The sequence below is a fragment of the Podarcis melisellensis genome, assembly GCF_964234715.1.
Source record: "Podarcis melisellensis genome assembly, chromosome: 14".
In the NCBI taxonomy this organism is placed as follows: Eukaryota; Metazoa; Chordata; class Lepidosauria; order Squamata; family Lacertidae; genus Podarcis; species Podarcis melisellensis.
In genome coordinates, this window is record NC_138546.1 from 29426903 (window position 1) to 29451019 (window position 24117).

Consider the following 24117-nt stretch of genomic DNA (forward strand, 5'->3'; position numbering starts at 1 on the left):
CTGGAGCTAGCAGTGCAGAGGGACTCAGGTGGATGTGAAACCTGACCCTGCACCTGCATGTGGAGATGAAATTCCCATTCAACAAGAGGGCTTCCAGACAGGAACGTAATGCAGCGAGGTGTAATGATTAGATATCGCCTTGCCCATACATGTCCACTCAAGTGCTTTGATCTGCAGAACTGGCACGACCAGCGATCTAACTGCAGCTCTTTAAGCCAGTGAAGTTTCTCAGCATTTTTCAAAGGCAGCCCCACATAGAGGACATTACAGTAAACCAAATGGATGTAACTAAGGCGTGTATCGCGTAGCAAAATCAATCTCCAGGAACAGGTGCTGTTGGTGCACTAACTGTGCAATTGCACTCCTGGCCACTGCAGAGACCTGGGCATCCAGGCACAGGGCTGAGTCCAGAAACACACCCAAACTGTCTACCTGTGTCTTCAAGGGGAGTGTTACCCGCATCCAGCACAGGCTGAATCCCTATTCCCTGTTCTGCCTTCTGACTGACCAAGAATACCCCTGCCTTGTCTGGATTAAGTTTCAATTTGTTCGCCCGCATCCAGTTCATTACTGATGACAGACACCAGTTTAGAACCCAGACAGCTTCCTTGGATTTAGTTGGAAAGCAGAAATAGAGCTGGGTGTCATCATAATATTGCTAACAGCACCACAAAACCTGGAAACTTGCTTATATGGAATTGTATTTTCCCCCCTTTACAAATGGAATTGTTTTAGCTTCTATTGCTCATGCTTTTAATGTGAAACTCAGTGATGTTTTATGGGTAGTGATTCACAAAGGATCCAGTAAACAAATGGAAGGGCACAGTGTTGGCTGCCGCTGGCCTAGGGCCAGGATGCAGTTGCAGCGTGGAGTGGGGAAAAAGAAGAGAGATCAGCACTCTGCACACGCTCGCGTACCCTTGATTTATGGTTTCTATTTACTTAAAGAAAGGGAGTGGCCAAGGAGAAGGGGCGTGGTTAAACAGGGGTAGTTGCTTGCGGTGGGTGGGTCGGGATTCCAAGCCCAATTCCAGTTGCATAAGAGTCCCCCCCCCCCTTTTAAAAAAAACCTTGACATTTAACTCATACATTGCCAACTAATTTCCCGGCAAGGCGCAACTTTTCCAGGACGGACGCCCACCTCTCCCAGCCCAGGGAGGGAAGGAAGGCGAGAGAGAGAGAGATTCCGAGACTGGAGGGGGCTCCCGATTGCGTCCTCTTCTTCCCGTTCCCCTGCTTGGGGCTGCGCTCCGGCGCTGGTAGAGCTGTCTCGGCCCGGCTCCTCCCCTGGAGTGTCAGAGGCGGCGGCGAACCGCTGGAGGGAGGGTGCAGCAGCCGGAGGAGGAAGCAGCTGCGTCGGCGAAGGCGGAGGCGATTTTCCCCTCGGAGGAGCCGCGCGCTGGACGGCAGGTAAGGTTGGAGAGGCGCGTCGGGTATCAGGGGTCTCTGTGCGTTTTCGGGGACGGAGAGGCAGGTACCGGAGGGGTTGGTGGATGGTGCAATTCCCCTCGCTGGAAGGGAAGAACCAGCTGGGGACAAAGACTTTTGGAGAGGAGATTTTGGGGGATTTTTAAAAGCGGGGTGCGTGGAAGGGAGCTTGGAGTTGGAGGTCGCCGTCCGCAATTTGGGCGCTTGGGAAAGTAGAGGATGGGCGCCCCTGGAGCAGCGAAGAGGCGCATGTGGCCGTCGAGATGTTGTGGGACACAGGCGGATGCGCTCACCTTTCCTGCCTCTTTTCAACTTGCTGAGGAGGTTGACCGTGAGGAGAAAGAAGAACACTCCTTATATGCTAGTCGCTCACCACGCTGCCAAAATCTCAACTTCCTGGGAGGTGGATTCTTTATCTCAGGGTTGTGAGTTTGAGCCCCAGGTCGGGCAAAGATTCCTGCATTGGAGGGGTTGGACTAAATGACCCTTGTGGTCCTTTCCAGCTGTACAATTGTATAATTCTAAGTCAGTCAGTCTACTGTTGCATCCCTGCAGCGGGATTTAGTTGGGCTGCCATCCTCCTTACCCCACTCACCTGAGAGTCAGCCCCACTCTGAAACTGGTTGGGCTTTACAGTGGTACCTCGGGTTACATATGCTTCAGGTTACATACGCTTCAGGTTACAGACTCCGCTAACCCAGAAATATTACCTCAGGTTAAGAACTTTGTTTCAGGATGAGAACAGAAATCGTGCTCCGGCAGCTGGGCGGCAGCAGGAGGCCCCATTAGCTAAAGTGGTGCTTCAGGTTAAGAACAGTTTCAGGTTAAGTACGGACCTCCGGAACGAATTAAGTACTTAACCTGAGGTACCACTGTACTTCTTAGTAGGCATAATTTTGGATTGGACTGTTAGGATTGCTGGAGAAATGGTCTCACCTCCTCTAAGCCTGGTGCCCTCCAGATGTTGCTAGACCACAACTCCAGCCCCAACTAACATGGCCTATTTCCAGGGGTGATGGTGGTTAAGTCCAAAGTGGTTAAGTCCAAAGGAGGGGGAGGCTTTTCTAAGCAAATGAGATACATTGAGAGAGAGAGAGAGAGAGAGAGAGAGAGAGAGAGAGAGAGAAAGAAAGAAAGAGAATGAACACGCAGTCTACTTAAACATAGAGAGTTTTTTGGGATTTACATCCAGGTTTGGGGGTACAGGAAATGCCCCCCACATCAAGGTACAAAATACTTAAGGCCTGTCAAATACCACAAGTGCCTCCCTCCAGTACAAGTAACAGATAAATTAAACAACTCCCAAATTGCTGTCATTTTGTGATGCCCCAAATCAGCTGCCCAGTGGCAGAGTTGGCAGTCCCAGAACTGACTAAACTTTTGAACCAGACTCCTCGCTCCCCTCCCTGCCAGCATTTTTTAAAGCACAGCTCAATAAGCAGATAAATGCTTATCTCCATTATGTTTTGATTGTGTGCTGATTTCTGTAGATCTGTTTTAATCATGTCTGTCAAAGATTGTGCCAGGCTGTTCTGGTCCGATGGTAACTCTAACGATCTGCATAACTGCTAACTGCCATGGTCTAATCAATGCAGGGAAGGGAATGAGACCCCCAAACCCCACCCTGACTCCCCAGAACCTTAGTCAAAATTGTGGATCCTTATGGAAACACACATGCATTGCCACAATAGTTAAGAGATGAAGGTGGAAGCCTATCCGTCCCCTCTATCATTTGAGCACTGGCTTGGTGGTGGGTGGGGAGCAACTTCTCCAAAACCTGTGGACTGTTTCTTCTGCTGGAGAGAACAGTACATCTCAAGGACTTCTCGCTTCTTCTTAAGTTGGTCCACCAGAGATAGGTGTGACATGGAGAAACTGCCTCCAGCTTCTCTCTCTTTAAACAACTGGCTAGCTGGGCTGATGGATTTATTGATGCAGGAACACGTAAGCAGAAAGCTGAAGGCTAATTTCTGGGATCACAGCCTCTGCTGTTTTCTGAGAGCACACATCTATTAGATGGTCCAGCGTTGCAGATAGGCTTAGAACAGTTTTTAATTTAATTTAATTTAATTTAATTAAAAAAGACTCACAAGTGGAGACTCACAAGGATAGCTCAAAAATAAGTTAACAATGAAAGAACAGATCTTTAAAACAAACTCAGTCAGATAAAACAAAGATCATATCTAATTTAATCAAAGATTTGGCAAAATAGAATAAAAAAGCCTTTAATTAAAAGCCACTAATGCTGAGATGGAGAAACTCAGGCCTGATGACCAGATGTGGCCCTCCATTCTTTCTATCTGGCCCTGGAACTTTCTCCAGGCCATACACCTCATTGGCCTTGCTTCTCACCCTGAGAATGTCTTCCTAGCCTCTTGTTCAAAAGCAAAATTTACATTGGTCGTTCTGCCCACTTTTATCTCTGATTATGCACATCCCTGGCATGTGGCCCTGGAAGGTTGCCCAGAAGAGAATGTGGCCCTCTGGTCAAAAACGTTTCCCTATCCCTATCAAGAAGGGAGCTGAATGAACCTCTCTGGGGAAGAAGTTTCACAGCTTGGGTGCTGCAGCTGAAAAGGCCCTGTGCCACTTCCCAGACATCCACACCTCTGATGGGAGTGAGATCAAAAGCAAGGGCTCTTTACAGTGAAGATGGTGGCTGGGCTAGTTGATGAAGTCGAAGGCAGCTCTTCCAATATCTTGGTCCCAAGCCAGTAGACAAATAGGGTTGCCATCATTTACCAGCTTGACTCCTGTGCCATCATTTACCAGCTTGACTCCTGTGCTTATAATAGTAACCCAAGAAATTCAGCAGGTGGAAGTTTCTCCATCAGTTTATCTCCATGCCAGAAAATGCTTCACTTTCTGAATGTTTTCTTGTTAGGCAACAGGTCTTTTTATTATCTTTTGTAGGGTTGCCAATCAACAAAATCCACCCTCCTAGCATGGTCTCAATATTTTTTTAAAAAACAACAGTGTGATCTGCAGAAACCATAAGATGAAATGATGCAAGGGCACGAAAATCTTACCACCTTTGCTGCAAGTTTAATTACTGTCTGAAGGCTGTTGAACATTTGGCAACCCCGCTGGGTAACTGTGACATTTGGTTTCTGTTCCCCCCACACCCCTTGCCTGCTAATATCAAACTTTCTGAAGTGTTGGTGCTAACACCTCATTCAGGCTGAAACCTCATTCAGAGGGACATTGACTCATATTGAGTTTAACGTGTGACTTAAGGTGCGGATAGATATGGTGAGGTTTCTGTGGTTCTTTCAATGATCATGGAAGATGACTTGTGCTGAAGGACAAAAGTAGTGTTTTCAATCACTCTGTTGCAGTTGTTTAATTCTCGAAGTAATTTGCAGCACAGTGGCCAGAGGTGTCTCACTGGAGCCAGAGGTTTTTGTGAGCAATTTATTCTTCTGGATAAATTAAGCCTTCTCCCCACATACACAGAATTTAAATGGCATATTAATTATGTGATTTCAGTTATGTGGTCAGGCTGTGCCTCTAGTGTGATCACGGAATTGTTTGAGAATCTGTATGACAATAATAATAATAATAATAATAATAATAATAATAATTTATTATTTGTACCCCGCCCATCTGGCTGGGTTTCCCCAGCCACTCTGGGCGGCTTCCATAGAACCCAAAAATACACTAAAATATCACAGGGCTGCCTTAAGATGTCTTCTGGATGTCAGGTAGTTATTTATCGCTTTGACATCTGACAGGATGTTCCACAGGGCGGGTGCCACTACCGAGAAGGCCCTCTGCCTGGTTCCCTGTAGCTTTGCTTCTCGCAATGAGGGAACTGCCAGAAGGCCCTCGGCGCTGGACCTCAGCGTCCGGGCAGAACGATGGGGGTGGAGACGCTCCTTCAGGTATACTGGGCCAAGGCCATTTAGGGCTTTAAAGGTCAACACCAGCACTTTGAATTGTGCTCAGAAACATATTGGGAGCCAATGTAGGTCTTTCAAGACCGGTGTTATGTGGTCTCGGCGTCCGCCCCCAGTCACCAGTCTAGCTGCCGCATTCTGGATTAGTTGTAGTTTCCGAGTCACCTTCAAAGGTAGCCCCACGTAGAGCACATTGCAGTAGTCCAAGCGGGAGATGACTAGAGCATGCACCACTCTGGCAAGACAGTCCGCGGGCAGGTAGGGTCTCAGCCTGCGTACCAGGTAGAGTTGGTAGACAGCTGCCCTGGATACAGAATTGACCTGCGCCTGCCTCCATGGACAGCTGTGAGTCCAAAATGACTCCCAGGCTGCACACCTGGTCCTTCAGGGGCACAGTTACCCTATTCAGGACCAGGGAGTCCTCCACACCAGCCCGCCCCCTGTCCCCCCAAAACAGTACTTCTGTCTTGTCAGGATTCAACTTCAATCCATTAGCCACCATCCATCCTCCAACTGCCTCCAGGCACTCACACAGGACCTTCACTGCCTTCACTGGTTCTGATTTGAAAGAGAGGTAGAGCTGGGTATCATCTGCATATTGATGGACACCCAGTCCACACCCCCTGACGATCTCTTCCAGCAGCTTCATATAGATGTTAAAAAGCATGGGGGAGAGGACGGAACCCTGAGGCACCCCACAAATGAGGGCCCAGGGGTCTGAACACTCATCCCCCACCACCACTTTCTGAACACGGCCCAGGAGGAAGGAGCGGAACCACTGTATAACCGTGCCCCCAGCTCCCAGCCCCTCTAGACGGTCCAGAAGGATGTTATGGTCATTTGTATCAAAGGCCGCTGAGAGATCCAGCAGAACTAGGAAACAACTCTCACCTTTGTCCCAAGCTCACCGGAGATCATCAACCAGTGCGACCAAGGCAGTTTCAGTCCCATGATGAGGCCTGAATCCCGAATGGAAGGGATCCAAATGGTCCGCATTCTCCAGGCGTGCCTGGAGTGTGTGCCTGAATGTGTGTGTTGGGGACGTTGCTTCCTGAGTTTTTCCTTCCAAGCCTACCTGTACCCAGAAAGCTTTTTGTGGAAGGGTCAGGGGGCTGAGGCAGGAATGGGGAACCTCTGGTCCTTCAGCTGTTGCTGCACTCCAGCTCCCATCAGCCCCAGCCAGCATGGTCAATGGTCAAGAATGATGGGAGTTGAAGTCCAACAGCACCTGGAAGGCTACAGAGCCCCCACTGCTGGGTACAGCCATTGCAAGGTGATGCTGAACTTTGGAAGAAAAGTGAACTACTGTAGTACATTCAGGAAAGGAAAGTTTTTAGGATGTGCCAAATGCTTCCTTCAGTCATCCAATGTCTTTGCCCTCATTGGGTACAAAACAGTGAAAGTTAATCTACTTGCTGGAAAATAAGGCAGAAAAAGTGAGATGTGGAATGGAAAATCCCCATGCATCTTTGACTTCCACCAAGAGCGCTACTGTTCAGGGTTTCAGCCAGCCAGTGAACCAGCCAACCCTTTCCCCCAATATTTCATTCCACCATCACCTTGCCGTACAGTTTTGTGCTTTTCTTATTCAACTGCACTCAGTACCTCATAAAGGTAAAGGGACCCCTGACCGTTAAGTCCACTCGTGGATGACTCTGGGGTTGCAGCACTCATCTCACTTTACAGGCCGAGGGAACCGGCATGTGTCCGCAGATGTGGCCAGCATGACTAAGCTGCTTCTAGTGAACCAGAGCAGCGCACAGAAATGCCGTTTACCTTCCCATTGGAGCGGTACCTATTTATTTACTTGTACCTTGAAGTGCTTTTGAATTGCTAGGTTGGCAGGAGCTGGGACCGAGCAATGGGAGCTCACCTCATCATGGGTATTTGAACCACCAACCTTCTGATTGGCAAGCCCTAGGCTCCGTGGTTTAGACCACCGCACCCCCTGCATCCCGGCAGCACCTCATAGATACTCAGTATTGGCCTGTTTGCTTGAGTATTGAGTATAAGATGGCTGTCATCCTCTGGGAGAATCTTTTTATCTAGACTCCTCCTCTCAGTCTCCTCTTACCTAGGCTAAACATACCCACTCCCTCAACAGTTCCTCATAAGGCTTGGTTTTCAGATCCTTCAACATCTTGGTCGCCTTCCTCTGGACACATTCCAGCTTGTCAACATCCTTCTTAGATTGTGGTGCCCAGAACTGGACACAGCATTCAAGGTATGGTCTGACCAAGGCAGAATAGAGTGGTACTATTACTTCCCTTGATCTGGACACTATATTTCTGTTGATGCAACCTAGAAGAACACTAGCTTTTTTTTTTTTTTTGCTGCTGCATCACACTGTTGACTCATGTTAAGCTTGCGGTCTACTAAGACCCCAAATCCTTTTCATATGTGCTACTGGCAAGCCAGGTGTCCCCCATCTTATATCTGTATAGCGGGTTATTCCTGCCTAAGTGCAGAACCTTACATTTGTCCCTATTGAAATTCATGTTGTTAGTTTTGATTCAGTTCTCCAAACTGCTAAGGTCATTTTGAATCCTGATTCTGTCTTCTGTGGCACTAGCTAACCTTCCCATCTTGGTGTCATCTGCAAATTAGATGAGCATCTCCTTAATTTCTTCATCCAAGTCATTCATAAAGATGGTGAACAATGGGGCCAGGACAGGACCTTGAGGCATGCCACTTTTCACTTTTCTGCAGGATGATGAGGAACTATTGATGAGCACACTTTGGGTTTTGTCAGTCAACCAGCTACAACTTTATTTAACAGTTACCTTGTCCAGCCCACATTTTACCAGCTTCTGCACAATAATTTCGTGGGGGACTATGTAAAATGCCTTACTGAAATCAAGATAAACTATGTCCACAGCATTCCCTTGATCCATCAAGCTTGTAGCTTTATCAAACAAGAAAAAAGAAAGAATAAGAAAAGAAAAAAGAAATGAGATTCATCTGTTTTTGAGAAATTTCTGCTGGGTTTTAGTAATCATAGCATTCTTTTCTAAGTGCTTACAGACCAACTTTTGAATTATCTGTTATAGGACCTTTCCTGGTATTTCCTGGTATCATCGGTCGGTACTTTCCTGAGTCTTCTTTTTCCTCCTTTTGAAGATGGGGACAACATTTGCCCATCTCCAGCCTGCAGGAACCTTACCTGTTCTCCAAGATTATAGACAGAGGCTCTGAGATTACATCTGCAAGTTACTTTAGTACCTTTGGGTACAGCTTATCAGGCCCTGGAGATTTGAATTCATTTAAAGTAGCTAGGTGTTTCCTTACTGCCTCTTTTCCCATCTTGGGCTACAGCTCCCTCCTTGCATCATTTATTCTGTTATCACCAGGTTGGGCACTGCTTTCCTTTGGGGTGAAGACAGAGGCAAAGTAGGTGTTGAGCAGTTCTGCCTTCTCTCCATCACCCAATAGCATTTCTCTGTCTTCTCCATGCAGAACTTGCTTGTTCTTTCTCTTGCTTCAAACATAGCTGAATAAATCTTATTGTTTTTAACCTCTCTTGCAAGCCTGAACTCCTGAGCTTTAGTGCACTGGACCATCTCCTTGCAAGTATTGGCTATTCATTTATACTCTTCCTTTGTGATTTCCCCTTTCTTCTGTTTCTTATACATGCCCTTCTTAAATGGCAGCTCATCTGTAAGTTCCTTATGCAGCCACATTCATTTCTTTGGATGCCTCCTACTTTTCTTTCCTGTTGGAATTGTCTGCATTTGTGCCTTTGATATTTCACCTTTACAAAACTCCCATCCATCTTGGACTCCCTTCTCTTTGAGTATTTCTGACCCAGTAGTTCCTTAAGCTTTTTGAAATTGGTCATAAAGTCCCGAGTGCATGTGTGACTGCACTCAGCTTTCCCTTGCCTTTGTATAATGAATCTGAAGAGGATATAATCACTTCCTCCCAAGGTTTTCAGTACTTTCACTTCATTGGTCAGTTCCTCCTTGATGGTGAGGACCAGGTCCAAGATAGATGATCTTCTTGTTGCTTCTTCCACCTTCTGGGAAATGAAATTGTCAATGAGGCAATTGAGGAATTTGTTGGAGCTTAACATGGTTAGCAGAGTTTGAGTTCCAGCAGATATCTGGGTAGGTGCAGTTTCACATGACTACAATAGCTCTCCTTTTTGGTAATCTGCTCGAGGATGGCATCATTCAGATCTTCAGTTTGGAACTTGGGGGTCTACAGTATATAACTTCAGTTGTTTTTTATCGAACATACAGGATTTTTCTGTTTGAGGAGCAGGGCTGTATGGAGAGAACATCTCCTTAGCCTGTTTGACGTACTAAATGTCATAGATGTGGTGGTGAGGGAGCTTAGTCAAACCATTCGAAATCATAGCAGGCTGGTGTGGAATTGTGCAGTGTTAGAACTGAGGGTTCTCCTGTTTTCCTAAACTAGCTCAGTCTATGTGCACATTACCCTTAACTCTGACTCTAGTGCTCTCCCATTGCTGATGTTCAAAGATATGTACACATGACTCACACCACAATCCAGATCTATCCTGTAGTTTCTTGAGAAATCCTGCTGTTTGATACCTCAAACCAGCTTCAATCCACATAGAAAACTTCAGCCACATTGACTTTGCAGTTAAGCTGAAATGCACACATTTGAGACAGCTGTTGCCCATGCTCAAATGGTAGCACATGCTTAGAATACAGCTTCTATGATTCTATGATTCATAAACAGGAATTTGGGGTATGTGTGTGCCGCGGCAGGGTAACCAAGTAGGCAATGTACGTCAAGTGAAATCCCTACCCTGCCTTGATATGTACAGCAGATGCAACTTGAAATGACCTCTCTGTGTTTTAAACCACCATTGTGTACACCATTTGTGCATGTGTCCCCTTCCAGCTCATCCTACAAGTGTATTATCAGGAACATATGAAGTTGCCTTCTACTGAATCAGACCTTTGGTCCATCTAGCAGAGTATTGTCTACTCTTGACTGGCAGTAGCTCTCCATGGTTTCTGGTAAGGTTCTCTACCCGGAGATGCCAGGAATTGAACCTGGGACTTTCTGTCTGTGAGCCATGTGCTCTACCACTGAGCTATCTCTCTTCCCTTTCAACTGCTGGCAGAACTCATGCTTTGCTTGAAGTCAGCCTGCTTGAGCAAGGTTATGCCATTATGGTGCAATCATCTTCTTCCGAGGAAATTCTCCTTAACAAGTATAGAGCGGCACCACTTCTGTCCTCAGGGCACAGTAGGCGGTTGTTTGTCGGTGAGGAAATTTGCGTTGCTTCAGAAAACTAATTTGGGAGATCAGGTTTCACTGTGCAGTAGCCTGTTATGCAAACCCACTCTGATAGATCTGATGCCTTCTTACCCTGTAAGTTGAGTACTTTTCTAAGAAGCATGAACTTATTTAAAAAAGTAAGAGAAAAACATAAACTTGGTGACTAGTAGGTTTAGGAAAAACACACATAGGTGATCCACTTGTGATCTATCTTTGGCATACAGGAATTTGAAATGTTTAGTCCCAAGTGTGGGAATGAATGATTGAGAGAAAGGGAATGTCACATGGACAACACAAAACTTTGCAATGAATAAGTTCTTAGTATTAAACCTGTTTTCATCCACAAGTTGATGATTGTACTTAGATGATGTACTTAGAAGTGAGACCAACTGAATTCAGCAGGGCTTACTCCTAGTAAGTGCGGTTAGCCCTCGTTATATCTCCAAGCTATCGTACTTTTCTGTCTATAAGACGCCCCATGTATAAGACTATTTTGGGGGACTCAAATTTAAGAAAATAGAGGGGAAATGGCTCAGAGTTGTTGAGCTTCTTTTGCGGAGGATTGCCCAGGATTGCCCAGAGTTTTACAGCTTGGGGGGGGGGATTGCCAAAAAATTGCTCACCTGCAGCACCGACGATGAACGCCCACTTGACACAGCGACAGCAAATTGCCAACAGACCCTTCCCCAGCAGAAAATCTCTAACCCACCTGAGAAAAGCTGTCAGCTGACAATCACAATTGCATGTGTCCCAAAACAGCAAACACCAATCACGGCAGTGGTAGCCAATCAACAGCAGTGTTTGCTGCTTAAACCAATCACCAATCCAATTAGAGCAGCAGCAGCCAATCCAAAAAAGCCCTTCTAGCAGCCAACAATTGTCGCTGACATGCTCCTGCTCACGGCTGCAGACAATCACCTGCCCACCCCATTCACTATCCATGTATAAGACGAGGCATGTTTTTTAACATTATTTTAGAGTAAAAAAACCCCTTGTCTTATACACATAAAAATACGGTATTTGGACTAATTAATTGTCCTGTATAGCAGAAACTGGGTCTCTCTCTGTTCACATGTATAAATCAGTGTCCTTCTGCCATGGGTTCCCAGATATTTTGGGGCTACAACTACTGTAATCCCTTATCATTGACTAAACCAGCAGGGCACTGATGGAAGTTGCAGTCTAACAACATTTGGGGGTCCAAAGTTGAAGATCATGATTGCATGACTCTTTGCTTGGACATCTGGCTCTTAAAATCAATGCATAGTCTTCTGGTCCAAATATCAGTGGTGGTGTCTGTTTGGAAGTCCATCATCACCAAACATGGTTTCTTGATGATTTTGATTTCCTTCTCTTACAAAGAGCACTGCCTCCAGGTAGACCTTCTATCTTTTTATTTCTCTTTTCAGGATGACCAGTAGCAAAGAATGACTGGCCTTCTGTATCTTCAGTGCAGATGTGAGAGAATATTGGAAGGTTCAGCTTACTCCAAAGAGGAGAGAAGCTGCACCCTCTGATATTCCCCATATGGAATAGAATCATAGATCATGTAGTCCAGCCCTCTACAATGCAGGAATATTTCACCCCACGTGGGGCTCAAACTCACAAACCTGAGATTCAGAGTCTCATTCCCTACTGACTGAGCTATGCTCAAGATGGAAGTAAAGGAGCTCTGTGCTTGTGATCTGCTTCTTTCACCATCTGTAAATACAAACCTTAAACAAAACTCCGATAGAAACGGGTGGGTGGTGGTGGCCACAGGAGAAACACTTTAGCTTGGAAGTGACTCGCCCACTGAAGATCTGCGCTCCGAATGCTGCCAAATAGTTAAAGCAACTCAATATTGACGTCTCTAAATGTTAAGTGGGATGTTGTTTGCATTTCAAGGACAAGCTGGGAAGTTCCACCTTAAACAAATGGTTGTTTGTTTTGGCCAGGGATGTTGATTTCATAGCCTACCTGATTTAAGCCTTCTCTTGATCATCTGGAGGTAATAATCAGTCTGTGGGTGTGTTTTGCTTTGCTTTGATTGCACGGCTTGGTTATAATGCTCCCTGATCCCCTGGCCACATTGAGAGGATCGACAGTACCCTACAGACTAGTTGCATTGCTCTATTTCAACCTGCACATGTAGATTTCCCTACTCTGTGCTTGTTTTGGTTTGTTTTCAACGCAGCGCTGCCGATGCACGGGTGTATCTGTCAGCCATGGCTTGTTTCAAACAACACTTTGCAAATGACACATTTAACTATTGTGGCTTGGAGCGAACCGAGACTGGCAAAAACGTGCAGGTGCAATGACACACCATGAATTAGTTGCAGAAACAAAAGTGAAGGGTGAACATTTGCATGAAAAGTAGGAGGGGGACAGGTTTGTGTCAGCATCCTAATGAATGCGGCCCACTCGCTGCTGCCCACTTTTAACGCAAGTTATTTATTTATTTCACAAAATTTATATACCGCTTGATTGTTAAAAATTTCGAAGCTGTTGACAAAAAGATAAAACAATAAAACGGAGAGGGAAAAAAATCACAACCATACTTTAAAACATACAGAAGTTGAAATACTAAAGCAAATTGTAATTACTTCAACTTTCTAAGCAGCTGGGTAGGCTTGCCTAACCAGGAATATTTTAGGTGCAGTTCTGGCATACACAAATAATATATATATATATATATATATATATATATTTGCTTTCGTAGATTTTCACGGGTACAGGAATGCAGGTTTTGGTGTCCTCGGGTGTCTTCCCGTGTAAAAGTTGGGGTGTCTAGGCGACGTTTCGACGAGGTCTCACTCGTCATCTTCAGGCTGGTGCTTTCGGCTTCTTGTTACTGGAACAGAGCAGGATCTCAGTGTTTGAGTTCCTATAAATACTGTTGAGGGGGTGTGGTGTATAGCCTCCAATGTTCTGGGCAGAGAGGAAGTTCCCAGGCTAGTGTGCCTTTTCTTCTTTTGTTCCTTAATTACTTGAGGGATATCCTGAGTGATTTCTTGAGTGATATCCTGAGTACCACTTAGGTGGGTCATTAGGTGTGGATTAGTTGCTAAAGTCTTTGTGTCTTGACCTCTTGAACTTTGTGAAGAGTTTTTCTGAGAAGATGGCTGTACTGCACTTAGTTGTGCTCTGGCTTGGCTTCGTGTATAGGGGCGAGCTGTGGTTTTGTGGCTTGTGTCAGCCAGATCTGTGTAGGGATTGCAGGGGGGTGCAGCATCCGGAGGTGCCACCATGGTTTGGCTACTGGATGGTGTCTGTAATTTATCTGTGGAGAGGGTCTGGGTTTGGGTCTGGTGTGGTTGATTGGTGATGGCGTTCTGTGTGCCTCTGGATCTGGTGTCAGTTTTTGTGGGGAGGGCTAATTTCCAGATGTCTGGCAAGCGGGATGTGTCGTCACGCTTGTTCATGTTGTGAGGGTGTTTCTCTATCTCGATGGCTTCCATGATTATTCTCTTGTGGTGATGTTCCATGTTAAAGAGCAATTTGGAATCTGCAAAATTAATTTCGTGTCCTGTTTCTTTCATGTGTTGGAAAAGAGAGGAAGTTTTTTCTTCTTTTTTGACGGCATTCTTGTGTTCTGCGATACGTGCATTTATTCGTCTGTTTGTTTGTCCAATGTACGTGGCTGGGCAGACTTTGCAGGGTATTTCATAGACCCCTTGGTTTTCCAACTGGATTTTATCCTTGGGGTTTCTGAGGATATTGGCTATTTTTTGGTTGGTGCAAAAGGCTGTTTTGATATTGTGTTTATGGAGGATTTTGCTAATTTTATCTGTAGTGCCCTTGATATAAGGAAGGAGGGCCATGCCATTGTTTTCTTCTGTGTCTTGGTTTTTGGGGGGTGTTTCTTTTTGGATTAGCTTCGTAACCCTGTTTTGCTGGTATCCATTGGCAATTAACACATTTGAGAGATTCTGTAACTCAGTTGTCAAGTGGTCTTTGTCAGCCAGGCGTTTGGTTCTGGAGATGAGAGTCTTGGCTACGGAGTTTATTTGTGCAGGGTGGTGGTGTGATTGTGCATGTAAGTAGCGGTTGGTGTGTGTTTTTTTTCCGGTAGATAGTGTGTCCTAGGGAGCCATCAGGTTTTTTGTAGATTAGGACGTCAAGGAAGGGAAGTTGGTTGTTGGCTTCTATTTCCATAGTGAATTGTATTTTGGGGTGTAGGCTGTTGAGATGTGTGAGGAAGCTATCCAGTTTTTCCTTCCCGTGTGGCCAAATTACAAAGGTGTCGTCAACATATCTGAGCCAAAGTTTGGGTTTGTGTTCTGACTTGTCTAAAGCATTGGTTTCAAAGTGTTCCATGTACAGGTTTGCGATGACCGGTGAGAGGGGTGATCCCATAGGTGCTCCTTCTATCTGTTTGTATCTTTGTCCATTGTGGATGAAGTACGTGTTGGTTAGGCAGTGGTTGGTCAGGTCCAAGATGTATTCGGGGGGATTGTATTTGTTTTGAATGGCTGTCAAGGCTTCATTAATGGGCACTTGTGTGAAGAGAGATACAACATCGAAGCTCACAAGTAGGTCATTAGGATGTAGGTTTTGCTTCTTTATTGTTTCTATGAACTGGAAGGAGTTTGGAACGTGTGAAGAGATGGATTCTGCATAGGGCTGAAGTTGCTTGGCGAGAAATTTAGCGAGATTTTGTAGAGGTGAGCCTATGGAGCTGACTATTGGTCTGAGTGGTGTTCCTTCTTTGTGTATCTTGGGGATACTTCTTTGTGTATCTCAGGATATCCCTCAAGTAATTAAGGAACAAAAGAAGAAAAGGCACACTAGCCTGGGAACTTCCTCTCTGCCCAGAACATTGGAGGCTATACACCACACCCCCTCAACAGTATTTATAGGAACTCAAACACTGAGATCCTGCTCTGTTCCAGTAACAAGAAGCCGAAAGCACCAGCCTGAAGATGACGAGTGAGACCTCGTCGAAACGTCGCCTAGACACCCCAACTTTTACACGGGAAGACACCCGAGGACACCAAAACCTGCATATATATATATATATATATATATATATATATATATATATATATATATATATTGGTCTTTTGGTATCTTACTACCTACTATCCCTAAAAGAAAAGCTTTTTGTTGTTGTTGTTGAAAGCTATCTTAAACATTTTCTTCAATTCGTTGTGTATACTGTGGCAAGGCTTTCCTGGTTCAGGAATGGCTGCAGCTGTTGAACTAATTGAAGTTGGTGAAAGACATTTCTAGCCACTGAGGTTAGTTGAACCTCCAGTGACAGAACTGGATCCAGAAGCACTCCCAAACTGGGAAGCTTCAGGGGGAGTGCAACCTCATCCAGGGTAGGCAACTGACCACTTTCTTGGACACGGGAGCTACTATTCCACAGTGCCTCCATCTTGCCAGGATTCAAACTCAGCTTGTTTTTCCTCATCCACTTCACCACTGTGTCTAGGCAATGGCCCAGGGACTGGGCAGCCTCTCCTGATTCAGATGTTATGGTGAGATAGAGCTGAGTGTCATCAACATACTGATGGCACCTCACCCCGGAACATCTAATGGCTGCTCCTCCGACAGCTTCGTTAAATTGCACCAGAGATCAGATTGTGTAGCCGTCAGGGGTCTGAAAGGCACTCTCCCAATGCTACTCTCTGGACTCGAATCCTGAAAGTAGGATCGGAACCACTGACAAGAGGTCAAGAAGCAAGAGCCAAGGTCTCATTCCCTCTGTCCTCCTCTTCGCAGAGGTCATCCATCAGGGCAACCAAGGCTGACTCAGTTCTGTGACTAGGCCTGAACCCAGGTTGGAATGGATCTAAATAATGAACTCATTTACTTCCGGGTTTTCAGCATTTGGGTTCTGAAACGTTTGTCAATGGAGACGTTTGAGAACTGAGGTACCACTGTACTATGATTCATAAAAACTTTTCAGAGTGATTTACAGTAGTTATACATAAAATTACAGTGGTACCTCAGGTTACATATGCTTCAGGTTACATACGCTTCAGGTTACAGACTCCGCTAACCCAGAAATAGTACCTCGGGTTAAGAACTTTGCTTCAGGATGAGAACAGAAATTGTGCGGCGGTGCCGCAGCAGCAGCAGCGGGAGACCCCATTAGCTGAAGTGGTGCTTCAGGTTATGAACAGTTTCAGGTTAAGAACGGACATCCGGAACGAATTAAGTACTTAACCCGAGGTACCACTGTATATTTAAAAAAATAAAATCTGAAATAGGCCAGCTGTGGTCTTCTCTCCCTGTTCTTTTTCTTAACTTTATTTTTAAGTTTCTGAAAATACATATAGCAAGCCATCCCCATATACCCCCCAACCCTCCAAGAAACATTCCATGCATATGCAATGTAAATACTGCAGTCAAAAACTAGGTTTGTGAACAATTTACATCAGTTAGGTGTCTTCTACTTTACACAGTAGTCTGTTCACAGCTGTAGCTGGACATTCATTCATCTTGTTTTTATTATTGCTTGTAAACCGCTCTGAGCCCGGCCTTGGCTGGGGAGGGCGGGGTATAAATAAAAATTATTATTATTATTATTATTATTATTATTATTATTATTATTATTATTGAGATTGAACCTAGGACCTTCTGCATGCCAAGCATGTGTTCTACCACAGAGCCACAGTCCTTCCTCCTGCTCATAACTGGTGAATTAGACTCCCTAACTGATGAGTTAAAGTGAAGTTTAGTAGACCAAGTAAGGCCGTTGCCCTTTAACTGTGCCTCAATTTCTGCTCCCTTTGTCCAAGAAAGCTGACTCCCTCTGCCTTCGGGCCATGGGTTTCTCAGCTAGACCAGTCCTGGAGATCTTGGCAGGCAACGTGACGCAGGATTGGTTGCATAAGCCCACTGGCTCTGGAAATGCTTTGAATTGCCACAACAATTAAGAATCAGCAAGAGGAAGCAGGATTTCCCCACCCCATCTTGATCGTTGGCAAAATGAGAAGGTTGAATTGTGCTTAAAAACACCTCTGAGCATATGGCAGCCTGCTGTTGTCCCTTTCAGAATCGGGAGAGTTGATGGGTGCAGCCAAGGGTTGCAAGCAGAAGTAATTGAGCAACTGATTCCTTCAGACAAGGAACCAGGCTGCAAAGAGTGGGATTCCCTTGAAGGGCATGCCATTGCTTTCCAGACATTTTCGGCGTAGCAGTCTGCTAGCTTAGGAACTGAGGGACATAGGAGGCCGCCTTATCAGAACACTGACCTGTCTAGCTCAGTATTGTGCACACTTACTGCCAGCAGCTCCTCCAGGGTTTCAGATGGGAATCTCTTTCAGCCGTACCTGGAGATGCCACATATTGAAGCTGGCACCTTCTGCATTTCAGAACAGATGTTCTACCACGGAGCTGTGTCCCTTCCTTGATAATAACACTGAGCTCACTGGCAAACGCAGAAGAAGAGGGTCCTTTGATTGATAGTCACAGCCAGACCCCCTCACAGCCACAGTCCTTCTAAGATAATACAAACTTTTGAGATGATATTATATTATAATTCACAATCATAATAATTGGGGATGCATTGCAGCAATTGATACAGCTCTTCATGGGCTGCCTTTCAGCTAGATCTATTTTCTGTGCACATACATGTGCTTTGGAGTGCCCCAGTGTCTTATTTTGGAGTGACAGAAGTTGTGCTTTCCTTGAAGTTCCATTGCAAGTAACAGAACTTGCACACCATTCTCTTGAAACTGAAACATCTTGGGTCGTCCCGTCCGCCCCAGTGTATTTAAATGATTAGCTTTGGAGCATACAGATAACTCTTCAGAGTGACCCTAGGAGCCCATCCTCAGTGGCTGACTCAACTTTCATTCTCACTCCAATCAGCACAAAGGGTGAGAAGACATCTTTTCTGTGGCTAAAAAGCTCCCCTTCCATGCTGATCGAGTTGCTCTAGGATGCTGGAGACAGCGACCTTGCTGTGACCCTGCTGCAGAAACACCATATTTTTCGCTCTATAAGACATACCAGACCATAAGGCGCACCTAGATTTGGGAGGAGGAAAACAAGAAAAAAAAAATATTCTGAATCCCAGAAGCCAGAACAGCAAGAGGGATCTGGCTTCTGGGATAGCCTCTGACTGTTCTGGCTTCTGGGATAGCCGCGCCAAGCCTCTTCAGGGCAGCGGGATGAAGGCTCCCCCTGCCCAAAGAGGCTGAGTGTGGCTAAGGCAGAAGCCAGGAGAGGTGCATCGCTGAAGGGGCGCTGCACAGTTCTCCCTCTCTGCGCAGCGCCCTTCACTCCACAAGACGCACTCACATTTCCCCTTACTTTTTAGGAGGAAACAAGTGTGTCTTATGGAGCAAAAAATACGGTAGTAATGAGCCTTTAACCCCTTGCAACCTTGGACCCCTTTTCCTCTGATATGGAATCAGATCTTTGGTCCACCTAATACAGTGCTGTCTGCGCTGACTGGCAGTGACTGTCTAGCAGTTAATACCCACACAGAGATGCCAGGGATTGAGCATCTGACCTTTTGGTGTGCAAAGCATCTACTCTGTGATTTAGGGATCATCCAGACTTTCTTTTGTGTTGCATTTCTAGGTACAGGTCCCAGCTTTAAAGCTCCATGTCTGAGCAATTATTCTTTTTTGTCCCAGCACTTTCCCAGGGAAAACCCATGTTTAATGTTGAATTAGAGCAAATTGCAATGGTTTTCTTCGGGTTGCTGTTTGCTCTGATTCAGCAGTAAGACGCGGGTTTTCCTAAGAGAAAGCGCTGTACCAAAAGAAAGAAAGAATGAATGAATGAAAAACACTCATACAGTGTTAGAAACTCAGATATATAAAGGTAAAAGGTAAAGAACCCCTGACAGTTAAGTCCAGTCACTTTACTGGCTGGGGAAGCTGACGTTTGTCTGCAGATGGTTTTTATGGGTCATGTGGCCAGCAGGACTAAGCTGCTTCTGGTGAAACCAGAGCAGCACACGGAAATGCCATTTACCTTCCTGCCGGAGCAGTACCTGTTTATCTACTTGCACTTTGATGTGCTTTTGAACTGCTAGGTTGGCAAGAGCAGGGACTGAGCAACTGGAGCTCACCCTGTTGTGGGGATTTGAACCGCCAATAAATAGATAAATACGTACTGCTCCGGTGGGAAGGTAAATGGCATTTCTGTGCACTGCTCTGGTTCACCAGAAGCGGCTTAGTCATGACCCAGAAAAACTATCTGTGGACAAATGCTGGCTCCCTTGGCCAATAAAGCAAGATGAGCGCCGCAACCCCAGAGTCGCTCGTGACTCGACTTAACGGTCAGGGGTCCTTTACCTTTACATTTACCCCCAAACTAGATGTCATTTCATATCTAATATTAAAACAGCACACAGTTGGCAAGAAATAGTTTTTCCTTTCCTTTTCATGAAATGACACTTTTTGGTTGAGAGGAAAGTGTTAAAATACTTTAATTATTAAGCTTACAGAGGCATCTTAGGATCCCCCCCCCCCGCAGGATGCAGTAAATGCCTCTGCCTTCCAGCTCATGGCTGAAGGCTAGCTAAACAGGAGGAGAGTAACTTGTTTTTCCACAGTGACGGGATCTTGAAAGGAAATGGCTTTCCTGTTTGAATTGCTACTTAGAGAGCGAAAGCAAAGCCTCACAAATCATTTGTGGCCACGGTGTGAAGATCATTAGGAAGACCGAATGGAACTGTTGTGATGAACTTTGAAACATCTTCTGATAGTTTTGAGGTCTCCTTTCTTTCTGGGGGAAAAAAGGTAATGCATTCATAATCTCAAATGGTGAGGCTCTGTCTCTGTGGGAGAGCACGCACTTTGCATGTAAAAGATCCCATGCTCAAAATCTGGCATCTCCAGGTGTGGTTGGATGTTTCCAGACCCCTGTCTGAAAATCTAGAGGGCCGCTTACTGGTCAGTGTATACAGTATTGAGCTAGAGATAGCTTGGCTTGGTATTAGATAGTTTCCTATATTGCTGTTTTGCCCAGCTGAACTGGGGACAGACCATAGCTCTGTGCTTGAGCATCTGTCTTGGGTGCAAAAGGTTCCAGGTTCAACTCCTCAGGATCTCCAGGTAGGGCTGGAAATTCCTTCTGCATGATTGTCTGACCTGGACGCATCACCTCTGGCTGTAGATGGCTTGGGCTCACGGAAGCTTCTATTGAGTTAACAGATCCCATTGCATGGTTTGAGAATGTCTAGCCAACTATGTGCCCCCTCATCAGATGTATTTTATTTTATTTTATTTTAGCCTTCCCTTCCTTATAGTTTTTGCAGGTTGTTATAATGACATATATTTCTGTTGATGCTCTAGATGTCCCTTTAACATGAGGGTTTGGGCACTGTGGCCCTCCAAGTGGGCTATAGCTCCCCACCAGCTCAGCCTTCATGGCAGTCATCAGGGATTATGAGACATGTGTGCCAAGACCCCATGACTAGGGTTGCCATTTTTCAAAAGCTGATGGCACTACAGTATTCCATCTATGCCTGGGAATTTCTGGACATATGGCAACCCTACCCATGACCTCACAGTTCCTTAAGGGTAAATAACCAGACAAGACAACAACATATGGTTTTCTGGGTTCAAATCGGCCACACCTTTTATTGGTTACAGATGTGAACAGTTTGGCATAGCCATTGGGTGAAGCCAGATTATATCAGATTATATCACTCCAGCCGGTCTCCTGGGAATTCATCTAAGTGTAAACCACCATTAGGGGGAGCCCTGTGACCTACATCAAATAGGCATACCCCCTGAGGAGTCTCCGTTGGAGGAGTGCTGTGGCCTTAGGCATCAGACAGAAGCCACTCCCCCTGAATTACATCAACAGGATACCATTAACCAGGGAGGGGCAGGCAGAGGCTACAACCTCCCCTTCAGCCAATACAGCCAGTGTGGTGTAGTGGTTAAGAGCGGTAGTCTCGTTCTCTGGGGAACCAGGTTCGTGTCTCCGCTGCTCCACATGCAGCTGCTGGGTGACCTTGGGCTAGTCACACTTCTTTGAAGTCTCTCAGCCCCACTCACCTCACAGAGGGATTGTTGTGGGGGAGGAAGGGAAAGGAGAATGTTAGCCACTTTGAGACTCCTTAAAGGGAGTGAAAGGCGGGATATCGAATCCAAACTCTTCTTCTACATAGGCGTACCCAATGCCTAACCACCGGTCGAGCCAAAACCGACTCACCACCAAATCCTTCACACCTGCAACCAACCCCTGATACCCTCCACAGTGTTATTTAACCAAATTTCATTGTCCAGTTCAGACAGGTGTACCCTGTCATTGCATTAGAAGGCCTCCTAGTGAAAGGTTGCCATTTTGGAGTTGCACCTTTTGTGCAACTGAACGGTTGGCCTTCTTTCTTGCTCTATTGATGCCTGCCAGGTCAGAGCTATCACGCCAATATCACCTTTCCAGTAGATGGGACCAAACAATGGTTATGCTTGGATGCAAGGCTAGGAGTCTTTCAAAATCCTCTTTATTGCTCCATGTGAGGTCGATGCCTTTCCTTAGACCCAAGTCGTTTTCTAGAAGCTGGATGAAAGTAAGGCTATCCAATACTTCCAATACTGAGTTTGGGGACTGCACCAGTAAATCAGTCATGGAACTTGTGGTAGTGTACATGACCTTTCACAGTTGACCTTGCATCAATGCTTTGATCAAATGCAGACCTGTGGAACATCTTCAGCCTATGGTCTTGGCTGTGTACCGCTGTGTATAATCACTATAACCCTGGAGTTGGTGATTCATCAATAAACACCCAAAAAGAGTCTAGTTGCCTTTCCTACAGCACAATGCCTGGTAGCATCTTTTTTTATCTATAGCATTTGAGAATTCCCATCATGTCAAATCTTGGAAATAATCAAAATAGCTCACCCCTTGGTTATTTTTATCCTCATGATAGATTTATGTAGGATTAAAAACTCTCTTTCCTTTATTTCCTTCCTGATTGCCTGTGAGATTATTTTGTTCCTACACTGGGAGGAATTAGTAATGCAACCTGTTTTGGCTGAGAATCTGTTCAGGTCTGAGACATTCCAACCTACGATTCAAGTCTCTGTAATGCTACAGCTCACTTTATTTCTCCTTATGTTCTGTCCCTCTCCACATTACCCTTAGGAGTCAATGGAAAGGCCTTAAGACCTGGTGTGGAAAATCCATTTTAATCATGGAACTGGATAAGTCTTCTGTCTGGGGATCATTCAAACAAAAAACAAGAAGGTTACAGAACTTCAGCATCAGAAGGACTAAGAAAAGCTCTTCTAAACTAGTGGAGACCAGGAAAAGGCATCCGTTAGACCGGCGTCTTAGTTCCTCAGTACCGGACATGTTGGACGTGGAGACAGTTGTTGAAGAAGAAATGAATTGTTCGCGTTCCAAGGCTCTGTCCACTTATTTCCCCAGTGGTTTTTCTGCAACGGAGATGTTCCTTCAGGAGAGCAGCAGCTCTTCCTCAAAACAGACTGGGGAGAAGTGGCAGTGGAACCAGCAGGAGACTGTGCACTTGGAAATTGGAGTTGAGGAACCGGTTGCTTGTGGCTCACAGTTGGACGTGAAGCGGAAATCGAGTGAAGATCTCTTTGAATTATTGAAAAGAAGCAGTTTTAGCAGTGACCTTGCAGAAGATGTTCTTGAGGTAATGTGCCTGGGGGTTGACCAATGTCAGTGGGCTGGTTTAGACCTGATGCTAGAGGAAAGGGGGGAACCTTTGCCCTGTGTGCCACATTCCCTCAAGGTTGTGGAGGGAAGGTCAGTTGGTGAGCGCCCAAAGGGGATCAAAACATTTATATGCTATATACACATCTGTGTTAGTACTGTACAACAAGCATATTACTAAGGGTGGGGGAGAAAGTCAATTCAGTTTGTATTTAAAAATGAATTTATCTAATTCACACTTTCTAAAACGGTATGCAAGCTGAAACACAGCACTCCTTTGAAATTCGTCCTTTTCCGAAATTTGCAATGCAATTTGCCAACCAAGTAATGTGTACAAAAATACTGGGATAATGTCTCCACAAAAATGCATGTGTTGATGAAAATAACATATAAAATGACATTATTTCAGGGGAAATGGTGTTCAAAAATGTGTATGTTAAATATGCACTAACACGCTGATGAATTTTCTTGCGGACTCTCTCATCACAAACTAGCACAGAGATGTAGAGAACTGATCTTAAAAATGGAAAGGTTAGAAAGCAAAATTGACATAGTCACTCATCCTTACACATTACACAGTCAACCAATCCCCTTCCAATCCCAAACATTTCCCTTACAAATCCTCGTATTGGTAGGGGAAATGTCGTCATTTTTTGAATCTAGGATTTTGGGGATCCTTTAGCTGGAAAGAATGTGCCACCACAGCACTGGCCCAGATCTGATGCCAGCTGGCTGGTGATCCAGTTTGTGGGATGGAGTGCCCTTCCCCTTTACCTTGTGCATAATGTGAAGTGTGAGCTAGTTGTGTGGTTATCCATCCACCCTACAAACAGCAACAACAACAGTAAAACAGCAAATGCAGAAGGTCTTGGGTTCAATCCTTGGCCCCTCCAGCTAGGTCAGGCTCTAATGTTCCCAATTACTTCAACCCTTTATTCAGAATCATGAG

The 24117-nt window shown here is 45.4% G+C and overlaps 1 protein-coding gene across 7 annotated transcripts in view; it reads left to right on the top strand.

The window, feature by feature from the left end:
• The first annotated feature begins 1264 nt into the window (after window positions 1-1264).
• Window positions 1265-24117, top strand: part of MCTP2 (multiple C2 and transmembrane domain containing 2) — a 120828-nt gene continuing 97975 nt past the window's right edge. Inside the window, exons 1-3 of one of the 7 annotated variants that reach the window (XM_081888501.1) lie at window positions 1352-1410; window positions 17892-18020; window positions 22630-23148. In XM_081888501.1, coding sequence (XP_081744627.1) covers window positions 22681-23148 — 468 coding nt within the window. In that variant the 5' untranslated portion in view covers window positions 1352-1410; window positions 17892-18020; window positions 22630-22680. The other 6 variants (XM_081888505.1, XM_081888502.1, XM_081888500.1 and 3 more) reach the window with 6 other exon arrangements.